The following is a 22,689-nucleotide window of genomic DNA, read 5'->3' as shown; positions in this document are numbered from 1 at the left end:
AATCAACATATATTGCAATATATCGCACAAAAATCGACATATATCGCAATATATCGCAATATATCGCACAAAAATCGACATATATCGCAATATACCGCAATATATCGCACAAAAATCAACATATATTGCAATATATCGCAATATATCGCACGAAAATCGACAAATATCGCAATATATCGCACGAAAATCGACATATATCGCAATATATCGCACGAAAATCAACATATATCACAATATATCGCAATATATCGCACGAAAATCGACAAATATCGCAATATATCGCAATATATCGCACGAAAATCGACATATATCGCAATATATCGCACAAAAATCGACATATATCGCAAAATATCGCAATATATCGCACGAAAATTGACATATATTGCAATATATCGCGCGAAAATTGACATATATCGCATTTTTTTTATTTCTTTTTTATTTTTTTATAGATTTAAATATTTTAATATAAATTTAATAATATATTATATGAATAATTAAATAATCAAAAATTCCCATTAAATAATTATTTATATAATATATTATTGAAATTATATTAAAAAATTTAAATTTATAAAATAATCAAAAAAAATAAATCAATAAAAGCAAAAAAATAAATAATATATATAATATTAAATAAAACTCTGCTTCCAATTATTCTGGAATAATACCCCAATAAATAATTTTTAAAAATGTCAGAATCAGTTTTACCTCAAAAAAAAAAAAATAAAATACAATTAATTTTAATGAACAAAAAAATCCAATAAAAACTTTCATTAAAATTATAAATAAAAATATTTTTGATAATTCCTTTTTATTCAAACACATAAATATTTTTCGAATATGAATTTTAGGGTTAATATTTATGTATTTAAATATAAAAAAATTATCAAAAATTTTTTCATTTATAATTTTAATGAACGTTTTTATTGGATTTTTTTGTTCATGAAAATTAATTGTATTTTTTTTATAAAAAAAATTTTTTTTTTTTTTTTTTTTTTTTTTTTTTTTTTTTTTTTTGAGGTAAAACTGATTCTGACATTTTTAAAAATTATTTATTGGTGTATTATTCCAGAATAATTGGAAGCAGAGTTTTATTTAATATTATATATATTATTTATTTTTTTGCTTTTATTGATTTATTTTTTTTGATTATTTTATAGATTTAAATCTTTTAATATAAATTCAATAATATATTATATAAATAATTATTTAATAAGAATTTTTGATTATTTAATTATTTATATAATATATTATTAAATTTATATTAAACTAGAACAACACAGGCGCGCGCTTTGCGCGCGCTATTTAGCTTCGCATATCCACTCTTGTTTACATTTTTTCAAGCTGTCAAATTGTACAGACGTATTCCCTGTTCAAAAACCGAATTTTTTTAAAAAAGAGTGAAAAAAGAGTGAAAAAGTAAAAAAAGGAGAAAGAAAGGATAAAAGAGAAAAGTAAAAAAAAGGTAAGTAATAATTTTAAAAATTCTCATATCTATAGCGCGCACCACTTCCAGTACATGCTTTCCTCTCCGTGCACGCTGTTCTTTATGCTTCTTATTAATCCGAGTGTTTTTTTATGAGTACTTTTATGAATACTTTTTTACATTATTTAAAAATTTTAAAGAAATGAATTTTAACAAATATCCTCTAGCAATTGCAAATATCTCTCAAAGTCGATCTTTCAAATGGAGATTATTGTTTGTATGAAATTAAATCATCAATGTATTATTTGAAAGATCGACTTTGAGAGATATTTGCAATTGCTCGACGATATTTCTTAAAATTCATTTCTTTAAAATTTCAAGTACTTAATTACATTATTTAAAAATTAATAAATAAAGAAATTAATAAATATATCCAGCGAACTCCAGAGCAATAATTAATACATTTAGCGCCATATATGTCCATTTATACATATAAAAAAAAGTAAAACTTTAGTTTGCTTCGAGGAACTAAATAACCGATGGTTCCAATGTCATCAAAATCGACGTATAATATTTGCAATTGCTCGATGATATTTGTTAATTACATAATTAACTATAACATACATCTTTAAATACAGCTTTCAGTTTAATATATATTTTTATTTCACATATATATTTCTTTATATACATAATTTTTAACGTGTCTATTATCTCGTTGATTACCAAAAAAGACTTTTAATGCTTGCCAAGAACGAACTCTTGAGAAAGCAACATATAATTGCCCATGATTAAAAACATCTTTGCGAAGATCTATTCCTACTCTATCAAACGTTTGCCCTTGTGATTTATTAATTGTCATAGCAAATGCTAATTTTACTGGAAACTGTCTTCTTGAAAAGGTAAAAGGATATACATTTTCGCAATATAATGTTATACGATTTAAAAAAACGATATCTCCTGTCTTATCACCCGTTAAGATTTTACATTTCAATAAATGATCTGTAAGTTCTATAATCATTAATCTAGTACCATTACAAAGACCTTCATTGATACTAAGATTTCTAATCAACATAATAATGCAATTTGGCTTTAAACGTAATTCATAAGAAGGAAGACATGATGGAGATAAACTGTTTAAATATTCTGGTAACAAAGCTTCACCAATATCGCCATTATCATCACAATTCATAGTACTATCAACACTTGTATAAATTCGTTCATTAGTTATATCTAATAATTCAACAACTTTTTTATTAATTTCATCTACGTCAGTATTTCTTGCAGAAAGTATAGCACATTTAGCCATTTTGGTAAATTCCTTTTTCCGTATTAAATCGCCATACATATCTTCTACAATATCAGCATTAATAGGTGCTATACAACATTTAGGAATTTGTATGTTATCATTAGAATCATTCAATATGCCATCTCCCATATCTAAAAGAAATTTTGCAAATTCAATTTCTTCTGGAAGAACTCTCATATTTTGTGATAAAGAATAATTTACAAAATGTTTCCAAATAGCACTAAATTTAATAGAAAGATTCACAATTTCATTTCGAGTACCATGTACTTTTATAGGCAGAAGTTGTCTAAAATCACCACCTAATAAAACAATTTTTCCACCGAAAGGTAAATTATTGTTCATAATATCACGCAATGTTCGATCCATAATTTCTAAAGCATATCGTGGTGACATTGGTGCTTCATCCCAGATAAAAATATCTGTATTTTTCAAATATTGAGCTTCCTTTGATTGGATTTTAATAGCAGATGTTGAATCAGCAAATAATGGAACCGACAATCCAAATGTCTTATGAACTGTTTTTCCAGCAGGTAATAATGTCGCTGCAATACCCGTAAAAGCCATTGCACACACGTGTTTCTTTCTAATTTTTGCTAAATGATAAATAGTTGTATATATAAATGTTTTACCTGATCCACCTGGACCATCAATATAAAAACAATAATTATTATTATAAATATTGTTATCTAATTTATTCAACACAAGATCAACTATTTCTTTTTGTTTATCATTTAATTGTTTATATTGTTTGGTACCTATTTCCATAGCTTGTTCAAATATCACATAATCATTCTCTTCGTTTAACAACTCAGTTTCTAATAATTGCTCCATTTGTGGAAAATCAGCAAGACTTTTGCCTTCAGTACAAAGCATATTATTGATTTGTATATATGCTTTCTTCTGTCCTTGTAACATACCAAAATGTCGAACATAATCCTCCGACAAAGCTGTTTTAAAGTTATCCCATAATTCTTCAGGATGTAATGGCTGACAATGTAATAATATTCGTACAAATAATTTACGAAGTTGTCGTGGCATCATCCATCCAACAGCTTCATTCATAGCTCGATTCCATTCATCATCATCTTCGATTAAACCTAAAGCCAAACATGCTGCCGTAAATGATTGACATAATTCTCCATTTACAGTTCTTAAATTATTAAAACTTGTAGCCCCCTTTATTGTAAGTAATAATAATCGTAAATGAAATAATTCTGTTTGAGATGGACTAACAGAATACATTCGTCCTATGCAATTATAGTGACTTTTGCGTTTAACCCAGTGTGACACATTTCTATCATTAATTTTCTCTTTTTTAAATGTATAATAGCGTGGAATTTCAATATATAAATATTGTCTTGCTTCTTCATCACGCAAATTTAATGAAAAATAATCGATTAACATAATAACCTGGCTTAATGCAGAAGTTATTGTGTCTTCATTAGATTCATTTTCAATTATAATATTTTGTTCGTTAGGAAGATGGACTGGTAAACGCATTATAGTATGGCTTTTATCTTGTAACTTCTTACCAAGGATACGCCAACAGGCTTCTACAGGTCCAACATAACGAGTTTCGATATAATTGTGTATCTCATCATGATCAATAATTACATTTTCTGTTATTGGTTCAATGGTTATAGCAGCAACATCGTGCCCTTTATAAATATATTTATATAGATATTTAACTGATTTGATACTTGAAACTACTTCGACATTAATATGACAATTAAATATAATCGATAAAGTAGGACAATATGGAACAACATAACGATTATCAACTATATAACCACCAGGACGTTTAAAATTTTTACCATTATTTCGTCGACAATAATAGGGATAAGCATCTTCATCCATTTTAGTCTCTTCAAAATAAGATTTCGGATAATGTTTCGAACATTTACCATCTACCAAACACCAATCACCACAAGGTCCATGAATCATATGCTTCATAACTATATCATGTAAAATACAATTGTCAGATGGATCAGGAATTTCAGCAGAAATATATTTGTCAACAATCTGTGGAGTTGTTATTTTAAAATTATATTTTAAAGTAATCAACATATGAACATGAGGCAAACCACGTTTTTGAAATTCAATAACATACACAAACGCTGCTACTTCACCAAAAAATTTTTGCTTAACAATCAAGTCAATTAAATAATTTTTTTTAATGTTAAAAACGCGAGCACAAATGTCAGGTCTATCAGAAGCTTGCTGACCAGGCAAAAGATTTTCTTCAATTTCACGCCATTTTGGATTACAAGTCATTGTAATGAAAAGATCTGGTTTTCCAAATTTACTAACAATTGCCATTGCATCTTGATAATTTTGCATCATATTACGTGGTGATCCAATAAATGTGGAAGGAAGTATTACCATTTTGCCAATACGTCCATTTAAATTATTTGCCATAGTTTGTATATAATCTCTTAAACCTTGATATGTTTCAGAACGTAGTTCTTTTTGATGAGTTTTGCAATAATCAATTCTATCCTTTTCCATTTTTACATAATTATCCACAAGCCATTGTTGAAATAAGCGACGACCTAATATAAAAACATTAAATTCATCACGAATAGCCATACGATATTTAATATATTGTCCTCTTGTTATTTGTTTATTGCTATTTAATTTTGTTAAATCACGATGCCAACCTTGAGTGCCATATGGATAAAATAATGGATATATCCATGGTTCAACATTTGGATCCATAGTACTTACTTTTTGCAAAATTTTAGTATTTTTATTACGTATTGTAACATATGATTCTGGAATTTCTCCATCAGCAGTAGTACGAAAAACAGCTGCAACTTCATTAGTTCTTTGAGCATTATATCGACGTCGATCCATACCTGATCTTAAAGTAAATGATAATTGTAATCCTGGTAACAAATCACCAGATTCCATTTCCAAACGTCGTTGATTTTCTAATTCTTCACCCATTATTTGATAAGATTGAGCAAATACATTAGATCTCCGCATTATATGTTCAAGGTTTTGAACAATTTCAAAATCTAAACACGAATTTTGATTAAGACGATGATTGATCGCTTCATTTAAATCCACAATAAAAAGTTGACCGTAAGAAGGACTTTTATTTTGCGCAGCATATAACGCTGTATTAATTTGATAATAAATCTGTCCTTGTATTTTAAAACAGTACGGACCAGGTCGTCTATTTTGAAAATTAATTAAATTGGCATTAAATGATGCAAATGAAAATGAACTATTATAACTGCGAATATGTTGAAAAAAATCATTAGATTTTACATGACTACCATCAAATAAATTATGAAAAAATTGAGGAAATTCAGGCAATGGTTGCAAATATACTGCGCCATGATTGCAACAATCGTGAAATGAATTGCCTTTATTAGATATTTTTTCGGCTGCAAAATATTTTGCATTGCAATGAACACAAGACACATCCATAGAACCAATATAGTATTCATTTATGTCGTCAATTAATATTGTACTATTAATATTTAAACAAGGTTGTTGTTTTTTCTGTGATCGATAATGAGATAGATATTCTGCATAACTTTGCTGATTTAATGATATAGTATTTCCAGGATTTCCTTCAATTATTTCTTCATTTATTTCTATTATACGATTAGTATGTATGTTACCAGTGCAACTAATTTCTTTGTTTATTAGTGTAATATCTAAAGAATGTTCTTTGTTCAGTTCTGTTATATGATTATCATGTATTGTACCAGTAACATTTATAGCATATTTTCTACAATCAACTGTTTTTAATTTATTTTTTATTTCTTTAGCAACAGAATAACGACGATGTTGATTTTCTGCAATTCTTTCACGACATTGTCGTTGAAATTCAAGTTCTTCGTTTAAAGTACGCTCTTTCTTACGCTTCGGCATTTGACAAAAATATAAGTATACACTATATTAATTTTATATTATATTTATATTATTTATATTATATTATATATATTTATATAATTACATTAATTATAAAATTCTATTTATTAAATTTAAACAAATATGTTATCAAAATTTAGTTTGTTTTATTCTTTTAATTGTTAGTATACAATAAAAATTATATATAAAGAATTTTTTTAATGCATGCAAATATGTAGGAAAATGATAAATATCAACATTATTATCATCATAGTTATCATCATTGTTATCATCATCATTATTATCATCATTATTATCATTATCATTATCATTATCATTATCATCATCATCATCATCATCATCATCATAATTATCATCATAATCATTATCATAATCATCTTTATAATCAATTATTATTTATTAAGATTAACATTATATTTATTATCAATTACACATATAATAGATTGAGTGAAATAAAAAAATATTACAAAATTTCGCAAAAAACTTGGCGCTGCTATAAAATAGCCTTCATTGCTCTATAATATTTTAAGATGTATAATAATATTTTAATAACCTTCATTGCTCTATAATATTTTAAGATGTATAATAATATTTTAAGGCTATTTTATAGCAGCGCCAAGTTTTTTGCGAAATTTTGTAATATTTTTTTATTTTGATTAAATTTGAAAAATTTTTTTATTTAACTAGATACAGATATAAAAAAAATAACTAGATACAGATGCAATTATTTTAAAAAGTATACTTAAGAAGAATTAACTAGATATAAACATAAATATCATTTTTAAATAAATAATTAGATATACATGCAACTTTTTTTGAAAGGTTCTTTATTTAAACTTGGCGTCATTTTCTGATATCACCTCTTTTATAGACAGAATATGTAGCAAATTTTTATTTAATATATACAACTTTTTTTAAAAGTACAATTTTTTTGGAAAGGTTTTTTATAATAAATATATATAATTTTTTTAAAAAGATTTTTTTATATTTTTGGAAATACAATCTTTTTGAAAAGTTTTTTATGATATATACAACTTTTTTTGGAAAGGTTTTTTGTGAGAAAAACTTTTTTTTAATATAATATATTTTTGAAAGTACAGTTCTTTGAAAAGGTTTTTTATGAGGAAAACTTAAAAAAAAAAAACAATTTTTTGGAAAGGTTTTTTTATAAGGAAAACTTTTTTTTAATATAACATATATTTTAACATGTATAAAAGTGTATTCATTTTTTCATATAACACGTCTTGATCTACATTTTCTCCAAAGCTTCCGTTGTTATTAATAAAATGATAAATCTCGTCGTGTAAAAGTTTTATATTGTGTTGTATATTATAATCATGCAGTAGATATATAGTTTTGTGTAAATATGTAATATTTTCTAAAGTAATATATTTGTTAAAATTTTTAGTATAATTTTGTTGTAATTCTATAGTATTATTATTTTCTTCAGATTCGTTCATATTCGCAATACACACATCATTATGTTTATATTTATCTATAATTAACACGCAAATAAACGAAATATCACTAATGTATAGTATAATTATATTAAATAATGAACTTGATAAAATATCAAAGATTTTCATTTTTACGATTTATAATGTAAGTAAATATTGTTACATTAGAATACTTAGACTGTATTAAATTTTAGTTTTATTATATATTATATTATATACTTACAATTTTCCTTGTTAATCAATGAATTATTTAAATAATCGTGACATTCGTTATTCCAGTCATTCAACTCTCCATTATGTGTTTTACAAGTCCTTAGATGACATTCTTTATGATTACAAGTTTTTAATATCACAATGCTGGCAATATCAGGATACTGTATGTTAAAATAATCGTCAGTATAATATGGTGTATAATTACAGTAAGGTATAAATTGATTACTGTTTAACACTGTATTTATTAATTTGTTACTATTTTTTAAAAATAATTCGTTTTGATTATTTTTAGAAACGTAATCTCTAATTAGATAAAATTTAGATCTATATCTTTCATTATACATTATCATTTTATTAAAATCTATGTAATATACAGACCCGAAAGTTTTCTCATCGTAATTTCTATACAAAAGAGAGCATGTTTCGTGATTCACACAAAAATCTAAAAAATTAGATGCTTCTTTATTGAATAATACAATAGTTCCAAAATTGTCATATGACCATTGCATTTAAAATAAAAATATTAATGAAGTTAAATCTTTTCGAATATAAGTGATACATACATTGAACACAAAACTTCCAAATCAGAACACTTTTTTATATTTGAATTGGATAAATTCTTAAAGAAGTAATGTCTAGAATCTTCTCTTTCGTTTCTTACTACTGTTAGCGTATCGAATATATCCTGATAAGAAGTTATTAAATCAAAATGATAGCAGTCTAGAAGAACAAACTTGTTCGATTCGAATACATCTATCATTTCATTTATATCTATTGCGTATTCGTCTTGTGATTCCGATGTCATTGTTGGTATGTATACTTTAAATATACTATTTCCTTCATAATCCTGAGATAGTACAATTTTTATATTTACATCGTCTATCATAAAATTTAATTCTTCCGTTGATCTTTTCTTCATCTCGTCTTTAGCTTTTTCTCCGTCTATTGTTGTGATTACAATTTTCCCGTTGTCGTGCAATAATTCTCTAATTTTTTTTACTATTTTATTTTTTTTGTTTTTCTTCCAACTGTAATGTATTGCCATGTTCCAATCTATACCTATATATTTTCCAATCCCCGAAGAGTTAACTGTAAATATATAATCTTTGTCATTGAAGTATGTTTTAAACAAATATAATCTAAATAATGATGATTTTGACTTCTTGACGTGTTTATTGTATCTCGATCTACATTCGTCAAGCGATAATTCACTTGGATCTGTTCCAGTCACAGAGTTAGCGTTTATGTAAAAATACCTTTGCATATCTCCTCCTCTTCCTATATCTATGGATAAATAATTATTATTTTTCCTATCATACTTGACACTTTTAACTTGAGGGGAAAACAAATTTAAAATAGCTTGTGTTTTAATAAAATTTGTTATAAAATTTAATGATATTCTTTTGCTATTATTTTCTATAAAATATTTAGTTTTATCTATATTTAAATATTCATTTGAGGTAACAGCCAAGTTATAAATTTTATTTAAATCGAAATTCTTTCCGAGTTCTTTAAATGTTTCTATTGGAGGTACTTTATTTAAAGTATGGATGTCTTCAGATTTAGTTATAACTTTATAACTATTTCCATAATAACTGTGATAAAAGAAGTTATTGGTTTTTATGCATCTAGGTATTACAAGTTTGTTGTACGCAAGTGAATATTCATAAATTAAACAGTAAGGAGTTACATAAAATTTAGGATTTAACGATTTTGTATTTTGTATTACAACGAATGATAATATTTCATCAAAATAGAAACTTTCGTTGTTTTTTATATTTATCCTCTTAAATACTTCATCTCCTGTAGACGAAAACTTTATCAAGTCTATTTCTATATATATACCATCTGACATAAGTATTAAGTTTGGTTTTATGCATGCTAATACATCTATTGTATTGTCGAGTTTGAATTTCTCATCTACAGGTTCGTTGTTGTTGTCCTTGTCCATAATTATAATTCCGTCTGTAACAAATTATACTAGAATTCCTAATAATACTTCATGGTACATAGAATTAGAGTATATTGGAAATGTAAAACATTTTGATAAAGACTTATTTAGGAAAAATCTAATAGATTGTTTTTCTCTAATTTATGGGGTTTCTAATATTTTTAACATTTCAATTTTAAAAAATAGAATGCCTAATATTTTGAAGACTAATTTCATTACGTTTAAAGATCTGCTTCAGAAAAATGAAACTAATATTTTGATAACAACAAAAGTAGACGGAGAGAAAGTAGAATTTAAAGTTAAAAACGGTATATGTTACATGATACTAAATAATATAATATATACATTGAAGACTAACATTAACAAAGACATAAAATTAGTTGGTGTCGGAGAATATGTAAAAGTAGAAAACAAAAAGGTGATATACCCGTTTTACATACACTCTATTAATAATAAAATTATGAGGAATAGACAGAAATCGTTACTATTATTTAAAGAGTTGATAAAAGATAATAGCTATAAAATTTCAAGTACAAAAGATAATAACGAATTAAAAGTAAGCAGAGATTCTTACGAATATAAACAATCTGATTTGCTTGATATCGATATAATACACAAGGACGTGTATGGACCTTAATGTACCAATTATACAATGTACCTAAGGACAAAGTTAATTGGGAATCAATATCTATGTTTAAATTATCAGAAGATTTTATCAGAGAGTTCGAGGACAGAGTGGATTGGAACCTTATATCTAAACGTCATACCTAATGTACCAATGATGATACGTAAAGTATATATGTACCTAATCGTATTTTCATTTATCACTACACTCTTACTTTCTAAATTACATACAAAGTTATAATAATTCTCTTTTTCATCAGTATTTGACTTAACATTAATGTGAAATGTCTTGTGTAATGTGTTTCCTCCAATATTATTTGCAGATACTCCAGTATAAGATGTCTTTATAATTTTAAGATTGTTAGAGAATAATTCTTCTATTCTTTCTATTAAAAAAGACTTGCCAGTACCAGCCATTCCGTGTATAAATAAAAGCAAAGTTTCATCTTTATCTAGTTTATATTTAATATAATCAACAACTTTTTGTTGATCTTTGTTATACTCCATTATAGATTTTTATTTTCGTTATATATTTTCATTTATTCAATCACTTCGATACAATCTTTAGTATATCTTAGTTTTTTCACTTTCTTAATAAAAACATTAAGAGATTTTTTAACCAATTTCAATGGATGATTTTCGTCGAAATCTTTCCATTTTACCTCAACAGAACAATTGAGTATATTTTTTTCCTTATTAAAGTCTAACGACGAAGGTTGATTGAGAAGAATATTTGCTATATTAAAGTTAGCGTTTCCAATACACGGATACTTATATTTTTCTAAAAAGTAATAGTTTCTGAAATGATTATAACCAAAATAAGGTAAATAGAAATTATATTTATTGTTTTCTATTATTCTTTCTGAAGGTCCAGCCTTTACTGTTGTATCTTTTTCAAAACCTATGTTCTTCGATACAAAATCTAATCCAAATATATATGGCTCGTATATTAAAACATCGTATTTTTTTTATTTGTAACTTCTTAGATCTTTACCTACTGTATTATACGTGTGATCCCATAAATCTACTGGAATACTAACATCTTCTATATTTAATTCATCGATTATCTCTAGAGGAATTATTCTATTTTCTTCCTTAATATAATCACCTAATATATATTTAAATTTCTTTGAAATGTTATAATTGTCCGATTTTCCTCCTCTATTAAATTCAAGTACATTAGTATGAAACCATATTTTATTATTTTTTGGGACATTTCTTATAATTATTTTACAGTAATTTAGGTTATCAAATTTATAACTAGTGTTGTTTTCAATATTAACAAAAACGGAACCTCCCGGATATTCATCTTTGAAATTTTCAAAACTCTCAGATATTCTAATTAAGTCCGGAAAAATTCTATTCCTAAAAGAAATTATATAATCCTTTTCTGTAGCATTATAGCCTGGATGAGATATAAAATACATATTATTGAATTGTGATGTCTTACAAAACCATCCTATTTCAGTAATTTTTTTGAATGTATTTGTAAAGAATTCTTCTTTAGGATTCACAGAATAATATTCGTCTCTTATATGGGAAAAGTTGTTTTCCTCTATATACTTATCTTCAATTTGATATGAAGATTGAATATTGTAGACTCTGACTAACAGTTTAACTTCTGGAATAATTTTTTCAATCAGAGAAAGTGACTCGCTAGCAAATTCTCTATCATAACTTATTATATCTGTCAATTGACCAATTTCAACTACAAACTCTACTCTGTTGTTCTTTGGAATTCTTAGTATCGAATGAGGAGGAGATTTATCGAATTGCGTGAATATAGGTATAAATAAGTCTAATTGGTTAAATATTGTATAATCTAAATGTTTACCTTTTTTGTAATTGCAGTAATCCTCTCTGTGTCCTACTATAGTATCGTTCTTAGATACATTTGGAGAAAAATAAGAACTAAATATATCGAATCCACTCAATTTTAATATAGATTTTCCATTGATATTGATTTCAAAAGACTTTATAAGTTTTAACCCAGGATAATCCGTATATCTTATTGATCCCTTGCCTTTTATCTCTGGTATCCTTATACCTACACAAGGAAAGTCTATACCATCCAATCTCGAATCTATTATATTGAAATGGTATCTACATCCTCTTATATAAGATTGTGATAGATTTACTATTTGAGGACAATTAATTGGTAAATCTTTTATAGGAATTCTGTATATATCATTATTCTTATTATCAACTACAATGTTTTTAATAAGTATATCTTTCATTTTATCTTTTTTATTAAGAGATAAAATTTTGAAATAATATAATTAACTATCAAATAAGAATAATAGAGCTTAGTCATATATGTTTAAGTGCAATTATAAATTCATACATAAAATATTATGATTGCAATGATAATAATAAAGTGTTCTTACAAAAACTATTTTCACATTCCAAAAATATAAAAAATGCTCATGTATCGCTCTATGTATACGCATATAAATATGAGTATTTAAGAGACTTAGTAGATGTTAATAATATACACACGACTCTAACGAGAATTATGATTAAAACAAACTATAAATATTTATGTGATTTCATAGAGTTTTATATCGATTATATTGATTTTAACTTATTGTCAATTTTCGATATAAGCGAATGTATTTTAAGAAAGTATTCAAGTAAATTTGATATGACTTTACTATCTAGAATAAAAAAACTACCTGAAAGTATTATAATTGACGAAATAGATAGAGTAAGTATTAAAGATGTGTGTAAATTTCAAAATCTGTTAAATCTGTTAAATCTGAAAATTTTATACGACGGTTTTACGATATAGTTGAATGGAATTATATATCTAAATATCAAGTTTTATCAGAAGATTTTATAGAAAGTTTTAAAGATAAAGTTAATTGGAAATATATATCAAAATATCAAAATTTATCAGAAAACTTTATAAGAAAATTTAAAAGAAAAGTTAATTGGAATTATATATCTTCGTCTGATAATAGTTTAAGTCACGATTTTATATACGAATTTAGACATAAAATAAACTGGAAAAACCTGTCAAAATGTTATAAAAATATTGATAAATCGTTCCTATTAAGATTTAATAAATATATATATTTTGACTACTTATATTTTAATTTAGATTGTCATATATATAATAATTTTACTAGTCAATTAGATTATACAGTGCCATATGAGAATATTATAAAAAGTATTGACTATCTAGATATAGATATGCTTATCAAAAGAAATAACATAACTAAAAAAATTTTAAACGACAATTCTGTGCGTAAGTATCATCACACTATATTTAAGTTCCTAAATAAGAAATTAGAATTATGTGATATAGAAAACAGTGATTATGCTATAGATTATATGTTCCTCAGTAGAGAATACTCTTTAAGCGAAGACTTTATAGAAAATAATATTGATAAGTTGTATATTTACGAAATTATACGTAATCAAAAACTTTCTGTTAATTTTTTAAGGAAACATTCCAATGTATTTATACTTAATGATATTTTACAATATCATAAAATGCCTGAAGACTTTATTCTAGATAATATAGATTATGTAGACTGGAGAATAGTATTAAAATACCAAAACATATCAAACTCGTTCATATATAATTTTAAGGACATAATTCCTTGGAAGTATGTTTCGTTATACTATAGAATAGATAAAGATTTTATATATAGGTATAGATACTATATAAATATGTATGAGGTTAATTTTAACGAATATTTTAGAGACAAATCAAAATATTTGGAATATATTACAGATATAACTTCTCAATAAGTTCATTAAATTGTCCTGAAAGTTCTATGTAATAATTTTTGCTATTATATTCTTTATTTATGTATTTTAAAAATATATATCTATCTTTTTTATTCTTTTCGTCCTTTAATTGATAAAATGTATTATTTATTAATTTCCTTTTTTTGAAAGTTCAATACACTTATTCTTTAATGAAATAAAGTCACTTATATTGCTCGTTTTAGTATCTAGTAGTATTTTATAAATTTTATTATGTAATTCTATCATTTCCTTTTTTATATTGTACATACTATTTTTATATAAATAATATTCATTTTTGTACAAAAAGTAATTTTTTAAAAGTTTGAAATCCTTTCTATAAGGAAAGTAGAAGTTAATATCTTTAATTTTTTCTATATAATCAGAATATTCAGGAATATCTAAAGTTGTCATATTTACAAAATCTATCTCATTTTCGTTTGATGGAAGTTCTTCGTTAAAAACATAAATGGAGTATGATCCTCCTATTATATTAGAAATATTATTTGTTATTGTTTTCTCTTTACTCTTTAGAAATATAAAGTTACAATACTTATTCTTGTCAGTGATTACACAGTCATTGTCTACTTTAATAAATTTTAGGCAATAGTTGTATACATTGAAAAAACTCTTGTCCTTAAGATTAATTGAAGATATTATTTTACTGGATAAGTTAATGATTTCTTTATACATCTTATATAATGTACGATTTTTTTTTTCTATTATTTGAACAAACTATTATTTCATCGATATCATCAAATTTATATAAAATAAGTAATTTACACTTCAATTGTTTAATATATTCAATATGTTCATTCAATCTTATCAAAAATTCATTATATATTTTGACCAGCAAAGTTTCTCTGATGAAAATTCTCTTTCTAGTTATTGTATCAATATATTTGTAAGATAATTCTACATCTGAAGGTTTTATATTTTCTGAGTGTACTATATTCACGATATCAAACTCTTCATCATCGAATGGTAATTCTAAACAATATTTATAAAAACTATAATTTCCATATTTTATAGTATTTATTTTTATTCCGTAAATTGACATTTTCTTTATACCATCATTATCTACTATTTCATCATAATGGTCGAGAATTTCACAATCTGATATTTTGTCAAAAAATCTTTTCCTCTTTTCCTCTTCTATTTCGTTATTTATATTTTTAATATATGAATACTTCTTTACGTTCAGATAATTTTCAAAGTTACAGTTATTAAAATACTTGGTGTTAAATAAATTCTTTCTATTGTTGTATTCATTGATAAAATAATATTTATCTATTACATCAGTTATTAGTTTATCTTTACCATAAAACTTTTCATACTTCTTCTTATAATCAATATGTTTCGTTCCTCCTTTACAATCACTTTCATCACTGCACTCTCCAAATCTGACTCTGATAAAATTTTCTATTAGTTTCAGTCTTTCATCTATTCTTTTATGATGATCTGAAGTCTCTTCTATAAATTTTTCTAGAGATTTGTTAGTTTTACAACATTCTTCAATATTTTTTTCCAATATTTTTATTTTTTTACTATTATCTTTGTCTTTATCAATTATCCGTTGTATTTCCTTCGCACCTGTATTTATATCCTTTAATAAATTAAAATTTTTCTCACTAACGTTTGAAATGTTATTTTTCATAATAGATAACTCATTTTCAGATTTATTTACTCTGTCTTTTAACTCTTCTATAATTTTGTATATTTTATCAAAATAAGAATTATTTCTTGTATTTATTTCACTTACAATATCAATGATGTATTGTTCCAATCTTGGTTTCTCACTATCATATTTACTTTCTAATTCATTTAACTTTTTCTCTATGTTTGTAAATTGAATATCAACTTTATCTGATAATTTTTTTTCATCTTCATTAATCTTTTTAATATGATCAGATATATGTTTTATATCTTCTATCGAACTAATTGATGATAAGAAACTATTGTATTTTGACTTTTCTGATTCGAAATATATTTCGATGTCATTCTTGAGTTTCTTTATTTCTTCTGGATATAAATCATATTTGGTAATCATTTCCTTTAGTTTTTTATTTGTTTCATATAAATCTACAAGCATATTATCTTTATATATCGAAGAGTACTCGTAATTTTTATCCTTCAAGTTCGATATTATACTGTTATCAATTAATTTCTCATATTCTTTTATATCTTTTTCAATATTATCTATATGGTTGGAATTTTCATTCAAACTAAAATAGATTTTTAAAATATAATAATATCGTAAATTAAAGTTATCAAAATTATCTAATATAAAACTGTTATATACTGACTTAAATGAATTGTTTATTGTCATATTATTCTTTCTGCAATAATCACCGAGTACAAAGAAATAACTAATAGTACTTATCGTTTCAAAATAATAGATTTTTTTCTCGTATTTTAACAATTTATTCATAATATTGGTATTGTCTATATTCCTTATACTATTTAATATTACATTACTTGAAATAATAGGCTTTTGCAATTCTTTCGTAAAATCATCCAGTGTTATTTCGTTATTAATATATTTTTTAATATACTTAAAATGTTTTTTAAAATAAACATCTTCTAAAAAATTAGATATGTCTTCTAATTTTTTATCAATACCTTTTTTCCTTATTTCTGTTATGAAATTATAATATTCATTTTCCAGTTTTGATATATCTTGCATTTCTTTTTTTGTAAATATATCTTGTATAATATTATTTATTTTTTTATAAAACTCTAAGTATTGTATATATATTTCTTTATATATACTATTATCTTCTTCATCTAAAGCATTTAAAATTAAATGTTTTACATTATTAATAGAAATAATATTTTTAAGGTTATAAGTATCTAATTCACTCTTTTTTTTATAATATTATTTAAATTAGGAAAACTGATATTAAAAATTCCCGGAAAATAAAAAAAACAAACTCATTTAAGATGAATAAAAATATATTCAGAACAGACTTTACTACAAACGAAATAAAAGAAGCTGTGTTTAGTTATATTAATATTAAAAAAAAAAGTGAATTTGATGAAGTATATAATTTTCAGTTAAATTTTAACTACAATAAAGATATATGCTGGTACTGTAACAGGAAAATAGAGAAATATATTTGGGATAGAAAAAGGTATGGATTTTTCTGCTCTATAATGTGCAGTGAAGTGTTTTTTGGAAATATATGGACTATGTTTAATTATGTAGATAAAGTAGATATAAATTTGGTTCCCATAAATATTATAGAAAATAAAGATGATATCTTCAGACTTATAGATGACACAAAAGATTTTTCTAAATTCAAAGGATATTTCTATGAAAATAATAATAATTATTATTTTCACTTAAAAGCATTTAAAGATTTTAATATTTTATATGATAAATTAATTAAAATAGTATTGATATATAATAATAAAAGGTGTTTATCATGCAATAGTGAAATAGAAAACAATCATAATATTCTAAAATGTGATAATCTATTTATAAGTTTTTGTTCGGTGATTTGTAAAGGCTCGTATTTAAAATTGTTAGAACGATATATATATATAGATGAACAAATTAATATTTACATACCACCAATAATATTTTTTGAAGACAGCAGTGAAATTATCAACATAATAAAAAATGTTTCTGACACGTATATATATGGAGGGTTGGATTGTATAACGTCAGATAATAAAATAAAAATAACAATATTGACAAAAAGGTAAAAATTACTGATAGTCTGTGCTATTTTCAATTTTATATAAAGAGTTGGTTATCATTTTTGGTTTATAATTGGTATATTTTATTTTGTCTACCTCAATTACGTTATATATATATATATATATATATTAAAATAATTATTAGTTATAGTATAAATAAACATATTCCACAAATCTTCTTTTTCGTCTTTTACAGTTGGCTTTAAAGTATTATTTAACCCATAAAGCTTAAATATATTACTTAATATTAGGTTATAGCTTATCGAATCAAGCTTATTTTTTGAATATAGGAAATTAATAAAAGACAAAAATAATATCTCTATATTGTTTTTCATATCAGTTGGTATGTATATTTTCTTCTCGTTATTTTCTAACTTATTTAAAATATTATATACCATCTTGTAATCTTTTAACTTGTTGGAATTTTTCTTTAATATACTACATATCAATGATTGATTTATAAATTTTTTTTCTATATTGTTTTCTTCTATAGAATCATATATTATCTCCATAATATCTTCAATATTATATTGTTTTGAAATATCTTTCATAACATTGTTAAAATGGATTTTTTTATTGTTGAAAGTTTTACTTTTGCTAGATTTTTTAGTTGTACTTGAAAACAGAACATTACATTCTTTACAGAGATAACCATTATTGACATTAATACACGAGTATGATAAACATTTATGGCACTTATATGTTTCCATTTATTAATCAATTCTAATTTTAAACAAATATTATAAATAAATGGAGTCTTCCGTTTCCGGTGCGTAGTGAGAAAGATACGTGGTTCGGTAGTGAGAGAAAATTAAGTGAGAAAAGGGTATAGAGATAAGGAGGGAAGGTGAGGGTGGAGGGGGTGTGAGTGGAGGTGCATGTGAAGGGGAGAGAAAGTGGAGAGGCAGGGATAGAAAGAATAAGGGCAAGGAGAGAGGAAGGAAAATAGACAGGTGATATAAGAAGGTGAAAGGCGCGGAACATAGGGAAGGTAGAGAGGTAAGCGAGTGGCTCGAGTAGGTCAGGGAGAAGGTAGGAGATAGATTGGAAAGTGAGAGTGCGGGAGAGTAACTAGGGAGAGGCAGGTAGAGAGAGTGCGCAAGCGTGACAGGGAGAAGATGAGTGTGAGAGGAGCAAGGGGGAAAATAATGATGAGGGATAGGAGTGTGAGTGTAGATGAGATGTGGAAAAGGAGGAGAGAAGAAGGAGGGGAGGGGGAGGAGGAAGTGTTCAGGACATGTAAAAAAACAATGAGGTCGCCGGAGAGAGGGAAAGGAGAAGGGGAGGGGATCGAAAATTTGATAAGAGGATTAATGGAGGAGGTAAAAGAGATGAAAATAAATGGAGAAAGGGCGAACAAAGAGTTGAAGGAAAAAATAACGGAGAAAATAATAGAAGAAGGAAGGAGGCAAGAGCAGGCGTTGAGGAAGGAGGTGGAGGATTTAAAGAGAGAGTTGAGGGAAATGAGGGAGAGGGAGGAAAGTTGGAGGAAGGAAGGAGAGAGGTGGGAAGAAGGACTTAAAAAGGTGGAAGGAAGGGTAGGAAACATGGAAAAGAGATGGGAGGAGAAAGAAGGAGAAAAGAAGAGAAAGGTGGGGGAGGAAGGGAAGGTGGAAAGTAGAGTAAGGGAATTGGAGGGAAAGTTGGAGAGGAGGGAAAGGGAAGAGAGGAAGAAGAATGTAATAGTTAAGGAGTTAAAAGTGGGAGAAGGGGGGAGGAGAGAGGCGGTGGAGAGATTAATGGCGGAGATTGGAGCAAAGGTGGAGATAGAGGAAATGAAGGGGTTAGGAAGGAATATAGAAAGGGGAACGGAGACGCTGTGGGTGAAGTTAAAAAAAGAAGAGCAGAAGAGGGAGGTGATGAGAAGGAAGAGGGAGTTAAGGGGGAGAAAAGAAATAATTAGGGAAGACTTAACATGGAGGGAGAGGAGAATGGAGTGGAAATTGGAAGAAATAGCGAAAGAGGAAAGAAGAAAGGGAAAAAGAGTATGGAGAGTGTACGGGAAGGTAAGAATAGAAGAGGAATGGTGGATATGGGATGAGGAGAATGAAGTATTGAGAAATGGGAAAGGAACGGCGAGGGAGGAGGGAAGGAAAAAAGAGGAGGGGAGAATTGGAGAAGGGAGAGAGTGACAAGAAAGTGGAGGAAGGGAAAGAGAGGGAGGGGAAGGTAGAGAGAAGGAGAGAGAATGGAGGATATTATTTTGGAATGTGGCGGGAATGGGAAACAAGGATAAAGAATTTTGGAATTATCTGAAGAGCTGGGATGTGATGGTATTATCAGAAACGTGGGTGGGGGAAAAGGGATGGGAGAAGATAAAGAGGTGGTTACCGAGACGACTTATATGGGGGATGCAGGAAGCAAAGAGAGTAAATAAGAAAGGAAGAGCTATGGGGGGAATGATTATGGGGATAAGGAAGGATATATTAGAGAACGGGACGGGAATTGAGAAAGAGAAAGAGGGGATAATGGTGGGGAATATAAAAATAGGGGAGAAGAGATGGAAGATAATAGGAGTATACGTTAGGAGGGAAGGAATAGATAGGACATTGGAGGAGTTGGAGGGATGGATGGAGAAGGAGGAGGAGGAGGAGGGAATATTGATGGGAGAGGATTTTAATGCGAGAACGGGGAGAGAAGGTGGGGGAATAGAGGGAAGTGTGGAGAGGGGAGAGGAGGATGGATGGAGGATGTCTAGAGATAAGAAGGTGGATAAAGAGGGAAAAAAATTGTTAAGATGTATAAGGGAGAAAGGGTGGGAAATTTTTAATGGAGGGGTAAAGGGGGATGAAGGAGGAGAATATACATTCACGGGAGGGAAGGGAAATACGGTAATTGATTACATATTGGGCAGTAGTAGGACTAAGGAAAGGGTGAGAGAAATGAGAATAGGGAGCAGGGTAGAGTCGGATCATCAGCCGATTGAGATAAAGATAAAAGGGAAGGTAAAGTGGAGAAAGGTAGGCAAAAGAGGGGAGAAGGCATGGAGAGGGAAATGGGATGAGGAAGGGAAAAAGAGATTCAAAGAGAGAATAGCAAATTTGGAGGTAGGAGATGGAGAAATTGAGGAGGTATGGAGAAAAGGAGAGGAGAGGATAAGAGGGGTATTGGGAGAAATGGGGAGGGAAGATAGAAAAAGGGGGAATGAGGAGAGAAAAGGGTGGTGGGATGAAGAATGTAAGGAAGTGAAAAGAGAGTTAAGAAGGGAGATGAGGAGGTGGAGGAGAGAGGGAGGGGAGGGGAAGAGATATAGAGAAAAGAAAAGGGACTACAAAGAATTGTGTGAGGAGAAGAAGAGAGAGGAGAATAAGAGGTGGGAGAGAAGAGCGATGGAGGCAAAAAAAGAGGGGGATGTATGGGAGATAATAAATAGAGAGAGAAAGAGAAGGAAGGGAGTGAATGAGGAGATAGAAATGGAGGAATGGGAAGAATATTTCAAAGATATGTTAGGAGGAGTGGAAAACAGGATGAAAGGAAGAGGTAGGAAGAGGGAAGAAACAGAGGAGGGAGGAGGAGAAGAGTTGAGTAGAGAGGAGGTGAAAAGGGCGATAAGAAATCTGAAGGAGAAAAAGGCAGTAGGAAAAGACGGAATACCAGGAGAGGTATGGAAATATGGAGGTGTGGAGGTTGAGGAGTGGCTATGGGGTGTCTGCAGGAGAATATGGAAAGGGGAAGGATGGCCGGAGGTGTGGAGAGAAGGAGAAGTAATTCCGATAATTAAGAAAGGGGAGGGAGTGAAAGTAGAGGATTATAGGGGAGTAACGTTAATGCCGACAGCATATAAAGTATATATGATGATATTGGCGGAAAGGTTAAAAGAGGAAATGAGAGAAAAGGAAAGTTTATCACCGAATCAAGCGGGTTTTAGGAAGGGAATGGGAACGATAGATAATATATATGTACTGAATTATTTGATAAATAGGCAGCTGGAAAGGAAAGGAGGGAAAATGGTAGCATTGTTTGTGGACTTGAAAGCGGCATTTGATATGGTAGATAGGGAAGTATTGAGAGGAGATATGGAAAAAAGAAGGATTGAAAAGGGGATTATAGAGAGAAGTATGGAAAGTATGGAAGAAACTAAAAGCAGAGTAAGAGTAGGAGAGAGGACAGGAGAATGTTTTTGGACGACGAGAGGGGTGAGGCAGGGGTGCCCGCTAAGTCCCTTGTTATTTAATATATTGATGGCGGATTTAGAGGAGGAGATGAGCAAGGTGAAATGGGGTGGGGTAAAGTTAGGAGATAGTAGGGTATATACAATGTCGTACGCGGACGATATGGTGTTATTGGCGGAGAGTGAAGATGAAATGAGAAGCATGATAGGGAGGTTGGAAAGTTATCTGGATGGAAAAAATTTGGTGCTGAA

General features: G+C 27.5%; 2 protein-coding genes across 2 annotated transcripts; one reads left to right on the top strand and one right to left on the bottom strand.

Moving 5' to 3' along the window:
* Positions 1-2,842: 2,842 nt before the first annotated feature.
* On the bottom strand, positions 2,843-5,681 carry LOC137001509 (uncharacterized). The gene is made up of 7 exons (XM_067360503.1): positions 5,393-5,681; positions 5,115-5,284; positions 4,547-4,754; positions 4,265-4,390; positions 3,488-3,829; positions 3,000-3,325; positions 2,843-2,863 (listed from the first exon to the last, which is right to left on the bottom strand). Exons 1-7 carry the CDS (start codon positions 5,679-5,681, stop codon positions 2,843-2,845), a joined length of 1,482 nt encoding a protein of 493 aa, XP_067216604.1.
* A 13,958-nt stretch (positions 5,682-19,639) lies between these two features.
* Positions 19,640-20,458, top strand: LOC137001508 (golgin subfamily A member 6-like protein 6). The gene has a single exon (XM_067360502.1). It carries the CDS (start codon positions 19,640-19,642, stop codon positions 20,456-20,458), a length of 819 nt encoding a protein of 272 aa, XP_067216603.1.
* Positions 20,459-22,689: the final 2,231 nt, after the last annotated feature.

This window comes from Linepithema humile, chromosome 8 (assembly GCF_040581485.1).
Source record: "Linepithema humile isolate Giens D197 chromosome 8, Lhum_UNIL_v1.0, whole genome shotgun sequence".
Lineage (NCBI taxonomy): Eukaryota > Metazoa > Arthropoda > Insecta > Hymenoptera > Formicidae > Linepithema > Linepithema humile.
The sequence above is the reverse complement of the archived record's forward strand: the minus strand, read 5'-3'. Positions and strand labels throughout refer to the sequence as shown.

What these genes read in the sequence shown, in the direction of transcription:
- LOC137001509 (XM_067360503.1), bottom strand. Translation starts at nt 5,681, where the DNA reads ATGGGTGAAGAATTAGAAAATCAACGACGTTTGGAAATGGAATCTGGT. An exon ending in TTATCCATATGGCACTCAAG is followed by an intron (nt 5,285 to 5,392) that starts GTTGGCATCGTG and finishes TTTTTATATTAG; the next exon opens with GTCGTCGCTTATTTCAACAA. An exon ending in TTATTGTCGACGAAATAATG is followed by an intron (nt 4,391 to 4,546) that starts GTAAAAATTTTA and finishes ATATTTATAAAG; the next exon opens with GGCACGATGTTGCTGCTATA.
- LOC137001508 (XM_067360502.1), top strand. Translation starts at nt 19,640, where the DNA reads ATGGAGGAGGTAAAAGAGATGAAAATAAATGGAGAAAGGGCGAACAAA.